The 17409-nt window shown below is 38.1% G+C and overlaps 1 protein-coding gene across 1 annotated transcript in view; it reads right to left on the bottom strand.

The window, feature by feature from the left end:
- Positions 1-17409, bottom strand: part of Hao1 (hydroxyacid oxidase 1) — a 53711-nt gene that overhangs the window by 32260 nt on the left and 4042 nt on the right. Inside the window, exon 2 of the mRNA XM_010638004.1 lies at positions 15459-15610. Coding sequence (XP_010636306.1) covers positions 15459-15610 — 152 coding nt within the window. The remainder of the gene's footprint in view (positions 1-15458; positions 15611-17409) is intronic.

Here is a 17409-nt window from a genome sequence, read left to right as displayed (position 1 = left end):
AAATAATAGCCTTTGTTTTTGAAAAATATTTCCTTTGCCTTGTCTTTGAAGCGCTTACATCATGTTTTCAGGTCACTGGCCGTATACAAAGATCATCATGAGCTGAAGATCATCATGTATGTGGGTCACTAATTTTTTCCCTCTCGGGTATCGCTTTGAAAATTTATATCATAGGATCTCATGACTTTCAAAATACTGTCCCCCCAAAAAGCATATTTTCCTTAGTAATAACACATATGAACATCTGGATCATTGTCTTGTTTTCATTAACATTTGGAAATATAGAAATAACACCCGAGGACACTGATTGCTTGTGTCAGAATCTTCTAACCATCAATTTCCCATAATGAAATCATGTCCTGGAGAGGATGTGACCTAAGTAAGGCCATGAAGAGTTGGGTACAAAGTGGAACAAAGCACCACATGTTTGACTTCTCCTTCAGGGCAATGATCTTTCTAGAATTCCCAGATGTCCAAAAGACTGATATAAAGCCACAGATAAAAGTAATTCCTTAATATTTCAAGACCATGACATTCAAAAGAGTAGGTTTGTCATATGCCCAAGGGAGGCTACCATATCTCAGCTCTGGAATGGTATGGAATCTTGTCATCCAGTGGGAATGCCTGCCACATTCTGACCACACACACAGAGGCCCAGAAAGGATGACCTCTCAGATGTCAGAGCATCATTCTACAATTAGTACAGAAGTATCACATAGGCTTAGCAGCACCTCTGCCACTAAAAACATCAAAATCTGCAGAAAGACTTCTGTAGCTTCATAAAAGTATCTACAGACCTTCCACACAGACTATGAAAATAACAGCAGATGAGGCACAAATAATGCTTACACCAAACAAAACATCTCACATTCAGGAGGTATCAGCTTTCACAAGAATTTTACCCAAACCAAGTAGGTGTGGATGTCCAGAGAAGGGAGGAGAGCCCATGCCATCTATTTCTTATGGCCATCTATTCTGATACAACAGGTATCAGAAAACTTTGCTGCCCCATGTTTGATTTTCTACAATTGAATCCTAAGGGGCTAAAATTTGGAGTCAGAGTCCCCAAAATTCTAAGCTACCATTGTTTCCAGGTGTAGGCACTCTATAACTATTAGTGATTTCATGGATTTATTCCAAGAGCATATCCTGGATGCAGAGAGAATATCTGACCCTATCCTGACATATTATCTGTTTGGCTAAATCATTACTCTCAAAAGGAAACAGAAGAGAAAGCTCTAGAAGGCTTCATGCTTCATGGAGCAAACTGTTACTAATTGCAGTGATTTCTTCTCACTTTTGATTGTCTTCTATAACAAAGGGAAGTTATTGATAAAGTGTATCCACTTTTTCCACAGTTTTGTATTAGAATGAGTTAAAGGAGGCTGGAATTTTGCCATTCGAGGAGACAATTAAAAAGTTGCCTCATCAACTTAAGGTAAATTTCAGCTTAGGTTGATGATGAATCTTGACTGTCAACTTGACTGCGTTAGGAGATGGTGAGCAGATTAGTAAAGCACAAGTTGGATGTGTCTGTGGAGGTGGCTCCAAAGATAATTGGCATGAAAGGCCGGAAAAGGCAGTGCTGCCATCCTACAGGCTTGCAGCCTAAAGAGAATTCGAGAAGGGATGGAACAGGGAGTCAACCTTAATGTGAACAGCTCCATTTTTCTTTTCGCTACTGTGAGAGCCTGTGAACATCAGACTGTAGCTTCTTCAACCTTTCAATGTGGACTCAGCGTAGAGACTCCAGAGAGCTTCCTAGCCTTGAACTGGTGCTAAAACCTTGATCCTTCTTGTAAACCTTCCAGCATTTTGGACTGAGCAACTACTGGGTCCTCTCACTCTCTGAGGTACACTGTGGACTATCCAGTCTCTGATCTTGTAAATATTTTTAATAAATGCCCTTGCATAATTATATATTTTTCTATCAACTATGTTTCTCTAACAACTTCTAATGAATTCTAACAAATGCAAGTTCATACATAATCAATTTTACTTGTTAAAATAACTATGGTTCTGGGGTAAACATGCCTCATCCCCTGATTGCTTCAATACCCTATCAATCCCTTCCCTCCCCGAGAAATCCTTGGACCTTTCCACAACTCGGCAACTCACACATGTGTGCTGGCAGATCTGGGAGCAACCAATGCCACTAAAGGTCTAAAGACCTAGAGCTAGAGTTCTAGTCAGTGAGCATCACCTCTAACTGGTGAAAGTCCTTGGCTAAGTATTAAGTATTTCAAACATCACCTTTGCTTAAGACAGAAATCTTTCTAATTCATGTTGCTCTTAGGGGGTACAAGTTGTAACTTTAAAGTTGTATTAACATTTCCATCATCAGACTTTGTTTGAAACTTCCAATTAGAACTATCCTAGCCTGGTGCTTGACAGCACGTATATGTTCAGTCCTTTTAGTCTTGCTTTTTATTCTGCATATCTCTCTGCATATATAAAATTATGGCCTCTTCCTCTTAAAAGCAAGAACAGTCAGATGTCATTGGAGAAAGGGTAGGTGTCAGCTTACATTTCTATTGCCAACTTTTGGCTACTTCTCACACTGTAACAGAAGATTCCAATTGTACTGCATTTTCACAGCACCTGGCAAGTGGAGATCACAGCTAAGATGCTATTACTATGAAGGCGAGACCTTGCTCTTACCCAAAATGAACATTACCAATGTTGTTCCAAGCCTAAAAGTCCTGGCTTTTGTTGTAGTCAGTGCCTCATAAAGATAACATACACAGGAGCCTAAAACACTAAGTAAGCAGGAGCCCATGTCACAGGTCTCAATTTCCTTACTTTTACACTTTCTTTTCTTATCATCCCTAAGATATATTTTCAAGATTAGATACCTAACCTAGAGATGCTTTAGATTTAGTCAGACTTTTCTTGACATATATGTTATTTCTTCCTCTTCTTTGTTTAGAGGTACAGCAATGCATTATGCATTGCTATAAGAAAAATGCATAGAAGATAAACACACTATCACTCACCTGTGAGGGTTGCAGGCTCTAATGTGTCAAAGATATACAACTGATATCCAGAATGATGGTCCCTCCCTTAAGGCACATTCCATCTGCAAAACGGCTATCTGCACCGCTGTCTGCCCACTTCATAGCACTGCCAGATAGTCCACTAAGCCGGGTTTTATGAACACCTGCTGTGTAAACCATGACGCCCAAGCCTGTGCATGGTCATGTGAGAAAATGATGAACTCAATTTGTAAAAAGAAATTCAAAGTAATATTTAGATTTTCATAATTTTCCCCCAAAGACCTGGGTTTCTTAGCATTATTCATTCAATTTTTTTCCATAGCTTTCTTTTGCAATGATTTTTTTGGTGTGCTTTTAATATATTTATTTGTTTTTATATATTTTCATTGATTAATAATTGTGTATACTTAAGAGGTACAATATGATGTTTGATCTATGTAATATTGTAGAAAACTCAGTCTTGCCACTTAACACATCCAACTTATTACTTTTGGTAAGAATATTCAAAATCTGTGCTTTTAGTTTTTGTGAAATACACTGTACATTATTGCTAACTGTGATCACCATGCAGTGCAATTGCTCACTAACACTTATCCCTCTAGTCGAAGAGCTTGTAGGTTTTGTGTAATATCTCCCTTTCTCCATCCCTTCCTTGCCCTGAGCCTCTCCTAACAAATTCCTACTCTCTATTTCTAAGAGATTGATTTTTAGATTTCATATACAATGGAAACACAAATTTTTTTTCTGTGCCAGGTTTAGTCACTTTGTAAAATATCCTCCGATTCCACCCACGTTGTAGAAAATGACGGGATTTTCTTCTTTTCAGGAATATACAGTATTCCAGTGTGTATATATACCACATTTTCTTAACCCATTCCTCCACTGAAGGACACCTACGCTGTTTCCATGTCTGGGAATTGTGAATAGTGCTGAGATGAACAGAGAAGTACAGATTTCTCTTAGAGATCATGTTTCAATTCTTTTGAATGTGAACCCGGAAGGAAGATTGCTGGATCCCATGGTATTTCTGTTTTTAGCTCATTAGTTGCATCAAAGTAAAACATTTCAAACAGCAAAGGAAACAATTAACAAAGCAAAGAAAGAACTTGCACAAGAAGACAAATTTGCATGCCATATATGCGATAAGGGGCTAACATTCGAAATATACAAGGAACTCAAACAACTCTGTAGCAAGGAAACACTGAAAGTAAATGGACAAAGGATCTGAACAGACATTTCTCGAAAGAAAAAGGTATAAATGGCATAAGGATACTTTAAAAAAAAAAAACCTCAACATCTCTAGTCATCAGAGAAAAACAAATTAAAATCACAGTATGATAATTCCTCCCACTTGTTACAATGAGTCTCATCAATCCCTTCTTGGCCTTTTGGCTAAGATTAAATGCAGAATGATTCATCAAAACCACAAATGATAAGAACAGTTGCCCAGGGTATGGACACAAGAACACTCTTGTATCTTCTGCATGGAAATGTAAATCAATGCAAGCGTTTATAAGGTAGAATGGAAAGTCCTCAGTGATGTTTGATTAACTACTTTCTCTTTCCCCTGGTAAATATAGTGTCCTGTGTCCACTACCTTTAAGGAGAATTCTCTTAAAGGAGAAAAGAATCCTCTTCTCCAAAACAAGGAGCCGCCTATAAGAGCTTGTGTCTAGATTCTGAGTCCACACATTTCTACGGAGAGTGGAGAGTCCAGGACAAGATGACAGCAAGTAATTCAGGAAGAAGAATATAGCTCAGGACTCCCACCTGCCGCCACTCTGCCCGGTTCAAGGATTTCCACCAAAGCAACTGGAGAGTAAATGTAAAGAGCTGTCAATATTTAAACAACCCAGCCAACAACCAATAATACCTGGAAATGAATTGAAAGGTCCTCATTACGTGTGTTTTGTTTCACTACTCTTCCATTTGGGATATAACAAGCATGGCAATATGGAAATATGTAATAGGAATATTACTCATCACCACCACTACCCATCTCCTGTCCCCCAAAATGGGCTCTGGGCTAATGGAAAACACTAATATTTTCAGTTTTACGAAAGGAAAGCTATCCTCAGACACCTATCTACAATAAAACTTCTTTTTAAAAGTTAAACCGCATGCACTAGGGTAGGGAAGTACCACAAATGTCTGTAGTAACGTTGCATAAGGTAAGAGTGGGTCTGCCTCCCTGGACCTCCATTCAATAAAAGGTGAGCTACATTTCCTACCCTATGGAACCCATGATTGACTGACAACTACAGTTGACATCAGCTCATATCAGTTAGGAACGCAGCTACCTCTGAGGCAGCTACAAATGCTGCACTCCAACATACAGTGATTTAAATTCATGGAACAACTCAGGACCTTGCCCTTGCCAGGCAGGCGCTATGCTGCTGAGCTAAATCCCCAGCTCCATGATGAATACTTTTCTTCCTGACTCAGGTAATCTGGGTATGGAGGCATGATAATAGGAAACCCTTTACATACTTAAATTTTAGGGGCCTGTGCACTAAACCTGTCCATCTGAAATCTACAATTGAAAATTTTTCTGAACGCATTTCTGCCTGACATTTATTTAGAGTCTGCTACTCACTTCCTTCTCATTTCATGCGGTGCTCCTGAAATCAGCAGGCTTTCAGAAAACCTTAGAGGGTCTTCAGAAGGTAATGAGCCCCATGCTTTCTGCTTGACATTTTCAGCTATGCCTTTCACTGGAAACCATCCGGAACTTTCGTACCGGGCTCTGTCCAGTTATTCTCAAGCTTTGCCGCACATAGGAATCAAACAGATATGCTGGCAAAATTCAGATTCTGACCCATTTTGTCTGCAATAGGAGCTGACAGTCAACATGTCTTAAAAGGTCCTAATACTTAGGCTGTTGACACTTAGACCATAATCTGGAAGCAGTGAGCTAGATATTTCCTCTCAGAAGAACTATCTAAGTTAATAAGATATATGTGAGAGTCTTCCAAAGATAGGAATCCAGAGAAATGAGAGGGAGAAACTGACCGGCGGGGGGTAGCAGGAGGGTGGGCAATGGCTGTCATGTGGCTTGTCACTTTCCAGCTGTGTCAATAACTCTTTCTTCCCTGTTCCTTCCCTTCCAGAGAAGGGCACAGATTCCCCAGCCACATTTGCTCATGTGTTGATGTCTTACTAGTTTTAAAGTCAAAGAATTAGACTGCATTAGAGTGACAACCTCTAAGGACATTTAATCATCATCAGGTGTATTGTACAAGTTTGACCATTCACAGTTTGCTCAGCTGCCTAAATTTCAGATTTTAAGGAAAAATAAATAAAAAATATAAAATGAAATGGTGGAGGACGAGGAAAAATAAAGAGGTTACTCAAAGCTGGAAAGGCACAATTTACCAATTACAAAACAACTTCCAAATGTTTAATGTCACGTCCAACAGTTTTACAAAAGGATGTTGAGTCATCAGGTAAAACTAAAGCTCATCATGTAAGTCATGACAGGGAAAGGTTATAAATTATTTTAGAATGATATCCATACACAGTGTCACAATCACCAATGACAACAGAGGAGAAAAATCATTTATCAATGGGAATAAATACCTATTACTTGGAACATTAATTCATGTGGGACAAATTATGTATCCAGGCTGAAGCAGAACAATTAAGCAATGTGCTAGTTTGGCTTCAAATTATTCCTTTGAAATTTGCTCTGTTTTATGGGAAAGGAGAATTGAGTTTCCAAAATTATGTTTTTAAAGGGAAAGGGAAAAAAGCGGCATGAGAAAGGGGTAATTTGCTCAAAAGGCCTAAGGTTTTTATTTTTGTAAGGTGCATTTGATTAAAAAGCTTCTGCAAAACTTAGTCACCAAAACAGCTGCTCTCAAAATAATTTTGTTGAGAAAACGAATTTTGTCATCTGCACAGGAAGTCATTTTGTAATGGGGAAAATATGCAGTGACAAAGTATCAAGCGGTTGTGTGGTTCTAAACTCAAGGCCTGACATACTGAAGTGTTTGCATAACTTCCATCGCACGTATCAACCTTCATCACACAGGACCTGTCCTCTACAGGTTTGCTAGAGACACAATATCATCGTGTGGATGTGTAAAATTATGATAAAGAGAGATTACATGGAAAAACAAAGTTCTGAAGTCTGTGATCTCAGAATAAAACTTCTTCTACTGCAGTTATGCTTGAAATACTTGGAAGTGGGCAAACAAATCTTAATTTACAAGTTAGGGAATTTAAACAATTTAAACACTTTTAAGAAGGGTCAGGAAAGCGGACCTACTCTTTCCAGTACTTTCACGCTGTTCCATTGTCTGAATCTGGAGCAGTATTATCTTGAGTGATCACACTGCCACCACACCACTAGACTCCTTTTTTACTGCATGGAAATATTTGCAAGGAATGATTAGTCCCAGTGACATCTTAGACCTCCTCATCTCGTTTCCACTTGATCCCTGGGGCAACAGTGCGCAATGGGATGAAACATTAGCTCTATGGCTATGATTCTCAGGCTATTATTGAGTCATCCGATTGAGTTGTCAGGTTCTGGCATAAGTGGCAGATGGCAAGGAAACCTCACCACAGTGAGATGCCTTTTAATGACGGTCTTGAGAGGATCAAGTTTGCACCTGGCAGCTTCATTCAGCCTCCTATGGTCTAATAACATCAGTGTTCGGACACACATTTAATTCTCACTGTCACACCTCAATATCCTCAGGCATACTAAGAATTCAGAGAAGAAGCAGACTCGTGTTCTTAGGAGAGCTAACCAGTAGCTTCAAAATCCTTGATTCCATACCCCTTGATGTTGGTCTTCAACACAGTTAGATTCTTTTTTTTTTTTTCTTTTTTGTACTGGGGATCACACTCGGGTCCTTGCATTTACAAGGAAGGTGGCTGAACCACTGAGTCAAATCCCCAGCCCTAGATTCTACTTTTTAACATGATTTTTGGTTAATAAATTTGATCTCATTGCAAGTGATTTCCATCTTGATTCCATCTTCACGAAAGTGAAAATTTAACTTTTATGAACAGTTTTAAAGCTGAGCTATGTACTCCATAGATATGGATGGTACCCAAATTATAATAGTTTAACTTGTGGTTTATTCCTTTTGATAACACAAAAGTCATCTTCATTCAGTGAGAACTAGACTTCAAATTTTGAATTTTTCACTTTTCCCAGACTAATAATATGCCATCTGATACTGTCTCACAATGTCAAGTGGCCCCACTGAGCTCTAGCTCCCAGCTAACCGTGGAACCGTGAGTTTGAACAACCCATGCTCTACAGTGCACTACTGGCTACGCCATCATGTTCTGTAGGTTAGGTGTATTAAGTGTATTTTGAACATAATGATATTTTTCAACTTCCAATGAGTTTATTAGGCCATAACCCTACTATTAAGCCAAGCAGCATCTGTATATAATATGGTACAGTGAGCACACATATGGCCCATAATCTTTTAACATGCATGTGAATATGTACATGTAATGTGTGTCCCACCACTACTTTTGACTGTTGGAAAAGAAGGTCCTAAACATGAAATAGGTTGAAATAAGTGTGGAAAATGCAGACTGACTTTGGTGGGATATTTAATTTTGAGGTTTGGTTTTTTTTTTTAAACTACAATGACACAAAGATGCTTCTTTGTAAATGTTTTGTTACTGTAATTTGAGCAGAACTTTAGGGATTCTTTTCTCCTCTGTTCCTGTATAGCTTTGTTTCTTAGTAAAAACAGACAAAATATTGGAAAAGACAAACAGGTCAGACTTCAGAGGGAAGCAGCCCTAGGATCGAGCCCCACCTTCACCATCGAATGGCATTAGACCTTGCTCCAGGCTTTCCTTCTCTGTCCCTGTCAAATGCCACTGGGAGTCACCTTGCAGGTCATAGTGAGGAGTGATGACAGAGATGAAAAGTCCACATATCACACCTGGTGCAAAAAGGCACTCCACTTCATAAAGAGTAAAGCTTTCCTTTAAAGCAAGTCCAGTATTTTCCCTGGATTAGGTAAAATTGAGAATAACGGGCATATTTTCTGAGTAGGTATGCTGAAATTTATATCTACTCGGTCACCTAGGACAACACATAAATATATAAATCAATAAACTTTTCACAAATACATCCTTTGAGTTTGCAGCAAAGGAAATGACAATTTTTCCTGTTGAATGGTTTTTCACTCAATGTTAAGGTTGATCACTTAATCTCAGAAAATCCAGAAAATTCAACCACTAAAGCTCTCACCTCCGCCTTAATTCAGTTCTTTGGGATCTGTATGGCTCTTTGTGTCGCTCTACAGCCTCTTCCACCTGCACCTCAATAGGTGGTCAACTCATAGCTGGGTCCCAAAACTTCACTTTGGAATGTTCCGGCCTTTTAGCCTCAGAAAGAAAGTGTTTAGATTTAATGGTTTTATGGCCCATCAAATCCTGTGTGGTAGCCTCTAATTGCATCCAGGGGCTGGAATTTCTTTTAAAACTTTTTTTGACAGTTTAATAAGAATTTGCTAATATGCTGAGCATTCCTGGAACGCATTAAGTGGGTTTTAATTTTTCTTTATATGAGGTCCCAGCACTCCCTCGTGTGGCACTTGTCCACATAACAAGTCAGAAACACAAGGATGTGAATTTTTTTTTCTTTTCTTGCTTTCCCCATGTTTTAAAGGAGGAAAAAATAAAAAAGACTTCATATAGCTCCATGGAATATGAAATAAAATTTTAATTATAGCCACTGTGCATAAAACCAGAGAGATTCCCATGGTGATGTTTGGAAACACTGCGGTATAGAAAGCATCTTATTAATTGGCTCTTTGAGAAATCAGAGATGCTCTACTAATCTTGCAAAACTGAAATTGAACCTAATAGCACACCTACTTTAAATGCTGCTAGGCTTTATAATTATTATTAGTCCTATTTCCTTCCAGATGTTAAATATTATTCTTCCCCTAAAAATATGAAGGACAAAACTTTAAAATTCAATAGCTAAAAATAATCTACTAGCCTCAAATGAATGTTACTAACAGGCACTTCTAAGACTGGTTAAACTTTATAACAATTACCAATTATTAAAATGTTAATCACATGTGTAAATACCAAATAGTTTCTCTGGTGTGAATAATCTGCAATAATACAGAAGATCCTAATAAGATTACTGACATTTAGAAATGGGAAGAAAGGAGCTAAAGGTGTAGGGAAGGTGGGACAGGTAGGGGAAGGGTAAAAAGGGAAAAGAAAAAAATGTTAGATAATGAAAAGATGGAAATAAAGTGGTTGTAGATGGGGAGGGGACTAGGGGGTGAAGGGAGGGCAGGGACAAGGGGAAAAAATGAGAACCAAGACTTGTCATGTAGAGGTACAAGATCCCAACAATGAATGTAACTGTACTGTATCCCTAAAATGTACCAATAAATTTAATTAAAGCTGAAAAAAATAATAAAATATAAAAAAATAAAACGTTAATTAAATATTTAATGCAACAAATCTTTTATTTCATACATAATTCATAATAATTCTCATGCAATGTTCTCTAGTTATTTTGTTGCCTCAAAAATATTAAGAATTTTAATTTTTGTTTATAATTCAAGACCCTTCACATATGCTTCCAGTTTTTGCAGAGGCTTACCTTTCCTGAAGAGTGGCATTTTCTATTAATATTCCATCTTCTCAAGGTGAAAAAGATAAAACGAAATGCATACTATGTTTCCAGTTAATATTTCAGGCCTATTGCTCAGGGCTTGTCTTAGTATTCTTGCTGCAGTTAATATTTTAAAATATCAGTGGCTGGGGTTTTGGCTCAGTGGTTCTGCAGCCTGTCTCGCAAGCCAAGGGCCCGAGTTCAATCCCCGGTACCAAAAAATAAAATATCAATCATTCACCAGGATATTATAGACAGTTGCCTAAATGAGTGACAAGCATGAGCAAGGTAATTAGCCTCCCCAGTTTCCAAATCTGTAGGAGTGGAAGAACGATTCGTAGTGCTCTGGGGGCACATATTTTAATACAGTAGTGAGGAATAGATGAGGTAATAGATTCAAATTGCCTAACATGTTAATTCCTCAATAAGAGTTGGCTATCATTATTTTTCACAGTTTTGTATTATATATTAAATATCTATTTATATGCTCAGCAACATACAATATATATATAGATAGATAGATAGATAGATAGATAGATAGATAGATAGATATGTATCTGCTTCCTCCCCTAAAAATCCAAGGATGTAGTATGAGAAATTAAAATCAAAGTCTCAATCCCCACTTAAACCTCGCAAGTGTCATAAAACATAGTGCAAGATGGAATTTCAGAAAAATAAGGACAGGCAGCTCTGTACTTTGAGTTGTCTCTCTTTTTATACTTGATTTTTTTTAATGGGGAAAAATTATTTATTAGAAAAGAAAAACCACAAGGGATAGGGCCTAAAGATTATGCACTCTCTTTGAGAAGCTACTGGTTTTATTTTTGGAGTTTTTGTCATGGTGAATTTTTTTTCTTTGTTTTCATCTTAGCAGCAGAACTATTTCTTTCAAGAAGTTTCTTCTAAGCCCCAACATTGAGCTGCCTACTCAGTGACAGAACTAAGTCCCCTAAGATGCCTCGGAACAACCCCTGTCCCTCAGGACCTGCTGTGTAAACCCCTGGCCTTGCTTAAGCAGCTCACTTTATCAGTGAGGAAGTGTAATCCTAGAGAGTGAAAATGACCTGCCACAAGAAGCGAAGCTAGTTAGTGGTGAATTTCCACATAAATCAGATGTCCCAGCTGAACAGCCCAGGGGACAGTTGTAGCCCACAAAGGTATTTGCTTTGGCCCATACATTGTTGCCCCAAATAGCATTTTAGAGAATTTTGATTTATTTGCCAACATATAAAAAGCAGGAGCTTGTACATAAAAGTCAAGATTTCTGGCTTCTCTTAAAATATTTAAGATTTGGCAACCCCACACCCTCTCTTCTCAAGGGAGCAGCTCCAGCTAAGATGTGGCTGCCCCCTTTGGGATACAGCAGGCAGTCTCGGGATGGACTGGATAGAGTGCACGGTCTGAGATTTAGTGCATTTTCCACCACTGAACCTGTATTCTTGTCCTCTTAACTCCATCCCTCTTTGGTTATTAACCTTAAAAGCCCAACCTCTAGGGCATTTTTTGAGGTCCCTGCATAAAAACTTAAGACAAACCATTTTTAGCAAAGAAAAAGAGTAATGTTCATTCCCACTAAGGTGTAAATGGAATGTACTTCTGAAAGTGAGTTTTTATGTGTGGGAAGAGACAGATTGGGAGACTTTGGTCTCTGAGGGGAAAATAAACAGTGTTCCCTGTTTCACAAGCTTTTCTAGCATTTATTTTATGAATCTCCATAAGAATCCGTGAATGTGAAAGCTCTTATTTCTGTAGGATTCTTAGTAAATATACAGGACACACGACAGATGATTTCCTGTGTATCTAAAACTTAAATTAACTGGCCACCTGGCTGTACTTTATCTGATAACTTTCTATTCATGGTCACTTTAAAAATAACAGAGTATGACTAACTCCATTGGTTACTAAACAACTATGAACCAGTAAAAGAGTATGGTTCTGTCCCTGGGCCCAGTTCCTTCTGGGATTGTGCCTGCCCCCACAGTGATGAAAGGAAAGGTAAAAGGGCCCTTACAGCTGGATGTTATGAAGAAGTCTTGTGAGGCCACTGGGAATACAAGGCAATGGTGCTGCGGAAACACCCAGAAAGTTCTGGAGCCACAGGCCATTTCACTCCTTATGGATTCAAATGGCCCTCACTTAATCCCATTGACCGTGCCAATGCAGACATTTTCACCAGAGTGATTGGTCACTCAACCAGCTCCCACTTCTCTTCCTTGTTAGGAATGACATCTCTGGACACTAGAAAATTGAGGGGCCGGATAATTAAGAGGGTGACCCATAAAACCCCTCCCTAATAACTTTCATACATTTCACAATATTTCCAAGGTTCAGATTTACTTGGAAAGATTCCCACGTTCTTTCTGGGAATGATAGAGTACGAATCAGTTAATCGCTTCTTAACTCCATGAAAATCTTAGTTTCAGAAAGTTAAGTATCTCTTCTGAATATGAGTATTCTATAGTAACTTAAATTTGTTTTGTGGCCTTCAGTTAGCTATTATCTTGACTTTAATTCCTCTAGAAGCCAACAGTGACAGAAAGATGTGAGTGCAAGTAGTGTGATCCCAGAAATGATCCCAAAGTGAGTTGAAACAAGGGAAAAGTAGGAGAAGCAGCCAATAAAAAAGAGCGCACCAATGGCAGGTAACTTCTGTGGACTCCTGAGACTCAGTCCCCTGGGTGAAGGTGTTAGCAAAGGCTTTATTTACCCTGGGCAAAGAGAACTGGGGTGTTTGTCAATCAACTGCTGGACATCATTGGCCAAAGATCCTTCTCTCATTCACTCACTCCAACTCACTCATTCTTTCTTTCTTACAACATGATCCAAAAATCATTTCTTAAATACAAAACAAAATCAGACATAAAGTCAGAAGTAATCTCATCATGCAGAAACAGTTGCAAACTGCAGTAGGGTAGGCATCTCCATCTTTAAATATATTTTAGGCCCTAACTATCCTTTGTAAATTCTTTTGAAAAATATTAAATTGCAACCATATTTGATGCCATTCCACTCTTTATATGACATCATTTAAAATCTTTACCTTCATTTTCAGATCTCCTGTTTTGTTTTGGTTTTTTTTTTGTTTTTTTGCAAAACCTACCTCCAATTGTGAGACTGTTATTTTCAAACTTTTTGCCTATTAAAAATAACAGAAATGGAGCTGAGGATTTAGCTCAGTGGCACAGCTCCCACATTGCAAGCACAAGGTCCGGAGTTCTATACCTGATAAATACTACTACTAATAATAATAGAAATGAAGAACCTTGTAGAAGTGTCTTCCCCAAAATAATAAAGTACATAGTTTGATTTATATTTCCTTGCTTCTTAGTGAAATAGAGTATTTTTCATTTGGTTTTTTTTGTTTGTTTGTTTTTTGAGGCAGGGTCTCACTATGTAGTTGAGATTGATCTGGAACTCACTAGGTAGCCCAGGCTGGTCTCAAACTCACAGTGATCCTCCTGCCTCAGCCTACTGAGTGCTGGGATTACAGGCAAGTATTTTTCATTTTTTTATTAGAAATTTTATTAGAAATTATTATTAGAAATTTTATTAGAAATTTTATATCTCTTTCTTACATTCTCTTTAACATTCTTTTGATGTTCATTTATATATCTTTTTATTCTCTGGGAGTGACAGGTCATTTTCTTCCTCAAACATAAAGGACTCTTGAAAAAGAATAGATACTAATTATTTTGGATTCACATATTTTTTTTAATTTGCCATTTGCTTTCCATTTTATACAAATTTTAGAGCACTGAGTGTTGGTTTTTTTATGTTCATTTGGCTGTTTTGGCTTCATTGGTTGTTGTGTATGGCATCTTACTCTAATTTTAAGTAGACATAAACCCATTCCATGCTTCCTATTTTTCTCCTCCTTGCCTGTGTTTCCCAGTGATCATAAACACATGTCCCAAGTCCCAAGGCCACTTCTGCACATGTTGTCTGAGATTTAAATATGCTGTCAGGTTCTAGCATTAATGTGCCCCACATAATCTCACTGTACCATGGTGACAGGCATTTCAAGAAGGAAGGTGAATCCACAAAGTCCTTAGTTTTTAGAACTAAAATGCTTTAAAATAGATTTAGTTTATGCTCTTTTGGCCTTCATTTCCTGCCCTGCTTAGTATCGGGCATCAAGGAGAATTCATTACCAACTTGTATGTAAAGAGATTCTCAAGCAGAACTTGGGGAGTCATTGCATAGGCTTTCAAATATTCACTGTTGCCAGAGAACTAAAAAGTTAATAAATTAGCTATGATAAGAGATTTCTTTACATCACTCCCTCAAAAAGCATTTGGAAATAATCTTTTCATAAAAAAGAAGCATGATCGAAAATCATGGATCACTGGGTCTGTGCTGTCATTGTGCAAATCCCTTTGGTCAGGGGAGCAGAAGGAATTTGAAATAGGGTTGCAACATGGCTGAATCTCATCTCTGTCACTGACTACTTACCTAGGTGTGACCTTGGGTGAGTCACTCCTCAGACCTCCACTTTCAGAGACGTTGACATTCATAACAATAATATAACCAACATTAATTGTGACAGTTACTGTGCATGCACGTACTTACACATTCCTTACAGTAACCTAATGAGACTGGCACTATTTTTATCCCCATGTGACAGTCTAGGAACCAAGGCACAGAGAGAGAGTCTTGCCCAGAGCCACATAACTACAACATGGAAGGACAGGATGTTCAAGAAAAGGCATTTTGATGGAAGAACCAAGGAGTTTAGTTTTTCTGAGTGCAAAACATCTGGGAGATGTTTGCTTCATGCAAGAAGAGAGGGGGCTGCTAACTGTCAGTCCTTTTCTGTCCCGTGCAAGGGCCCCTCTTCCCACCTCGCACGGTGGCAAGCTCCCCATCCACATGAGCCATGCGCTGCATGGCGGTCGCCCCAGCACAGATTGGCATGCTGACCCTCTGTCCTAAGATGGAAGTGGACAGGTCAACCTCAGCAACGTTCCGAAGTATCCGGGGATATAGCTTCCACCTGGAATTGGAAAAAAAAAAAGTTGTACAATTCAAAAGCATAACTAAATATTTGATATTACATTTTAATTAAAGAGAACATATATTATTAGAGGTTTCTCCATCAAGCTAGTTACTTTAAAGGTTAGAGAGGTACCTTCAACGTCTGTCAGGGTGGAGAGTTAACCATCAGATGACAACAAAAGTTACACAATATAAATCTGTAGTGAACATTGCATGGTGCCCCATTAACATATACAACTTTGTGTGTGTCTATATCAGTTAAAAACTAAAAAAATCGTGAATTTCCCAAGTAATATTTTTATTCAAGTATAATTGACATACAGTAGAATTGAATCATGTGAGTGTACAATTTTGTGAATTGTGAGAAAACACACACCATGGCATAAATGCCAAGACAATCAGGATCTAGAACAGTTCATTAATTCCCCCCAAATTTCCTTATTTCCTTCCATAAAGAAACTCCCTACCTGCATCCTCTGCCAACTGCTGATCTGCACTTTGACCTTGCAGTTTTGCTTTGCAGCACAATATATTAAAATATAATATAATGAATCACATAATGCATAAGCTCTAGAGTCTGGCTTCCTCCACCTTGTACAGACCATTTGAGATTGGGCTATGTGGCTATGTATAGGAAGAGGCTGTGCCTCTTGGTTTGTAACCAGCATCCCACCTTACAGGGCACCACAGTTTATTTGTCCATTCCCAAGCAAAGACACCTTTCCACTGTTTCCAGTTTGGATTTGATCTAAATAAAGCCACCACAAGCTTTCACATGCGGGTTTCTGTGTGATCCTACTATTCACGTCACTTCCCCCACCTCAAAGATGATGTGCAAAGACACCAAGATTAGATTAGAGATTAAGAAGATATGCTACATCCACTTTGTCTTCTTTTCCTGTGGTAGTAGTTTCAGGTAATTGCTTTCAAAATTATGATTTCCTTTCTCCAAAATCTTGGAGCTGGTTGAATATTTTCATCAAAGAAATTATTTAAGAGAAAAAGGAATGATCGGCTTAATGAGTTGTCAACTCCTGAAAATTAATTCCAAAGGCTTTTTCTATGATTCTTCGGTGTTGGAATCAATATTACCAATAAGCCAATAACTGAAAGTTCCCTAGTAAAATTTATAGGAGCATTGGTTCTCTTTCTATTTCCTCTCAGCAAAATTTACATCTTCTGCTTGTTCAGATGTTTTATTCTCCTCATTAGTCACTGATTAAAACTGAAGAAAATATAGCCCTACTTTCCATGAGCAGAGTATAATAAAAGCCCTGTACAGACACATACATACCTGATCAGTATTCACCATCCACTGTCCACTTCCTACATTTAATTATGCTTTCGGAGAGATTTAGACTTTTAAAGTAGTATAGAGAAATGCAATTAGGAACTGAGGTAACTAAGAAAAAGTTTCTTAATGGAAGCCTACTTCCTATAGCAGAAGAAATTCTGCCTTAAATGTTGCTTTGTGAACTGGCTAAGGGTGTATAATCTAACCCCTCCTCACATAATAAAGTAACAAACATCCAGTCTCTGAAAAGGACAATAAAGAAGTTTTACTCTGTGATTCTCTGCTGTTCCTTTGAACATCATGATTGTCATTATTTTATATCACATTACATGCTTTGTTGATGAAAGACTTTTGTTCTCCACTAACCCTCACAACATGATTCTTTGATCTCTGTTTTGGAGGAGGAGAGGCAGAATCCTTGAAGGGAGGTTTATTGTTATTATTATTATTATTATTATTATTATTATTATCATCATCATCATCATCATCATCATCATCATCAT

The sequence above is a fragment of the Fukomys damarensis genome, unplaced genomic scaffold (assembly GCF_012274545.1).
Source record: "Fukomys damarensis isolate Sample0158 unplaced genomic scaffold, DMR_v1.0_HiC HiC_scaffold_7, whole genome shotgun sequence".
Classification (NCBI taxonomy): domain Eukaryota; kingdom Metazoa; phylum Chordata; class Mammalia; order Rodentia; family Bathyergidae; genus Fukomys; species Fukomys damarensis.
This window is presented reverse-complemented; position numbering and strand designations above follow the sequence as displayed.